The sequence below is a fragment of the Cucurbita pepo genome, chromosome LG20, assembly GCF_002806865.2.
Source record: "Cucurbita pepo subsp. pepo cultivar mu-cu-16 chromosome LG20, ASM280686v2, whole genome shotgun sequence".
Taxonomy (NCBI): Eukaryota; Viridiplantae; Streptophyta; class Magnoliopsida; order Cucurbitales; family Cucurbitaceae; genus Cucurbita; species Cucurbita pepo.
In genome coordinates this window covers 5302766-5304972 of record NC_036657.1, presented here as the reverse complement: position 1 = coordinate 5304972, position 2207 = coordinate 5302766, and the positions used below count along the sequence as shown (strand labels likewise).

Genomic DNA, 2207 nt, shown 5'->3' with positions numbered 1-2207 from the left:
GACTGAACGGCAAACCTCGTCACTTCCAGGTACGCTTGGCCATAAAATGAAGGAATATGAATTGTCAAGTATTGATATTTTGATTGACTATCGTGTGTGGTTTTATATACTTGTTAGTCATGAAGTAGTGTAGAATACACTTAAAAAAAAATTATGAGGTAATTAATTGTGGATTAGGAACGAAACAAGCGAAAGGATGGCTGGCCAAGTAACAAATTGGGGAGGTAAACGTGCTCGAAGCAGGTCGGCAAGGGTACAAGAGAACCCGTCCTTGGGGGCCCCACTTCAAGAACAGTCAGTGAATGCGAACCCAAATCCAGGGATAGGAGTTCCCCATCTGGTCTACCGAGAGCAAACATTGATACTACGGAAGTACCTAATATGACTATGATGATGGGACTGATGCAATCTATGGCACAGACAAATGGGCAATTGGCCCAACTGATCTCGACCTTAGCGCCAAGTGCCAGGCTGACGACCCATCACAACCCGGGAGACGTGATGCATCAGAAGAAAGTAAGTATTTTTGGGCTTTCAAACGTCGGGACCCTGAAGTATTCGAGGGAAAATCCAAGGACCCTGTCGTAGCTGAATTATGGTTGTCGGCTATTGATGAAATTTTTCGACGCATGAGCTGTCTGGAGGAACATAAACTGAGTTGCGTGACTTATTTGTTACGCGAAGATGCTAAACTGTGGTGGCAATCAGCCTCCCGGGCGATTGCCGCAGACGAGGACGACATCACTTGGACACAGTTTAGAAAGGCGTTTCTTCGAAAATACTTCAAACCAGTGGTGCGATATAAGAAGCAACGCGAATTCCTAAGCATAGAGCAGGGAGACAGGTCAGTAGAGGAGTATGAGTGAGAGTTCACCCGTCTGTCCCGTTTCGCCCCATTAATGGCCTCAACGGAAGAGCTGAATGTAGAGTGTTTTGTTATGGGTTTGCGGCCTGATATCCGAGGGGCGGTGTCAGCTCACGATCCACCTGACTACGCAACGACACTCCGACTGGCCGAGACGCTCGATGTTAAGGAATATCCAACAGAAGACACCCAAACCCACCCAAACACGTCGGTTGACCAGAAGAGAAAGAGAGAGCAGACGTCACCTACTTCCTCAAAGGTGTCTTGGCACCAGGCTAAGACAAATTTAAACCAAGAGCTCAGACAACCAAAGGCTTGCCCACAGAACACGCTACGTGACAGACCCCATTGCTCGAACTGTGGGAGACGTCACCCAGGACAGTGTCGGTTTAAGAATAGGGTATGTTTCAACTGTCACCAAGAAGGTCACGTTGTCGCGTACTGCACCCAAGGGAGAGCAGCTAGTACTGATAGACCCCCTGGTAACCAACTGACCTCAAACCTGAGGCCAGCTCCGCAACAGGGGCGAATGTATGCTACCACTCGTCAGGAGGCAGAAAACTCCAACACTACAGTCACAAGTACGCTCTCTATTCCTTGGTATTACGCACGGGTCTTATTTGATTTTGGGTCAACCCACTCTTTTATCTCCACTAATCTTGTAAAACACGCAAGAGTAGAAGTTGAACCGCTAGGGTACGGGTTGTCTGTGGGTACCCTAGCAGGGGTAAGTATGGAAGCGTTCGAGAGGGTAAAGGACTGTCAGTTGTGTGTGTCAAACCACATGATGGATGTGACGCTGATAGTCCTAGATATGGCCAATTTTGACGTCATCTTAGGGATGGAATGGTTGGCTAAAAACCATGCATCCATCGATTGCTTCAACAAGGAGGTGGTGTTCAGACCTCCTGGTCAACCAAGCTTCAAGTTCAAGGGGACCAGGGCGGGAACGGTCTCGAGGATAGTCTCGGCATTAAAGGCAAGGAAGATGTTATCTCAGGGTGCTTGGGGGATATTAGCTCATGTGGTGGAATTAGGGTGAACTGAGGCGAGCATTAACTCAGTGCCAGTAGTGAGAGAATTCATGGACGTGTTCCCAGAAGATCTCCCGGGCCTACCCCCAGAGCGTGAGATGGAATTCGAAATTGTACTTGAGCCAGGAACAACCCCTATATCAAGAGCCCCGTACAGAATGGCCCCTGCTTAACTGAAAGAACTAAAGTTGCAACTTCAAGAGCTACTAAGCAAAGGCTTTATACGACCAAGTGTGTCTCCTTGGGGAGCCCCAATGATATTTGTGAAGAAGAAGGACGGCTCTATGCGCTTATGCATGGACTATCGG

The 2207-nt window shown here is 48.3% G+C and overlaps 1 protein-coding gene across 1 annotated transcript; it reads left to right on the top strand.

The window, feature by feature from the left end:
- Positions 1-899: 899 nt before the first annotated feature.
- On the top strand, positions 900-1907 carry LOC111783587. The gene has a single exon (XM_023664511.1). The coding sequence runs from the start codon at positions 900-902 to the stop codon at positions 1905-1907; it is 1008 nt and encodes a 335-aa protein (XP_023520279.1).
- Positions 1908-2207: the final 300 nt, after the last annotated feature.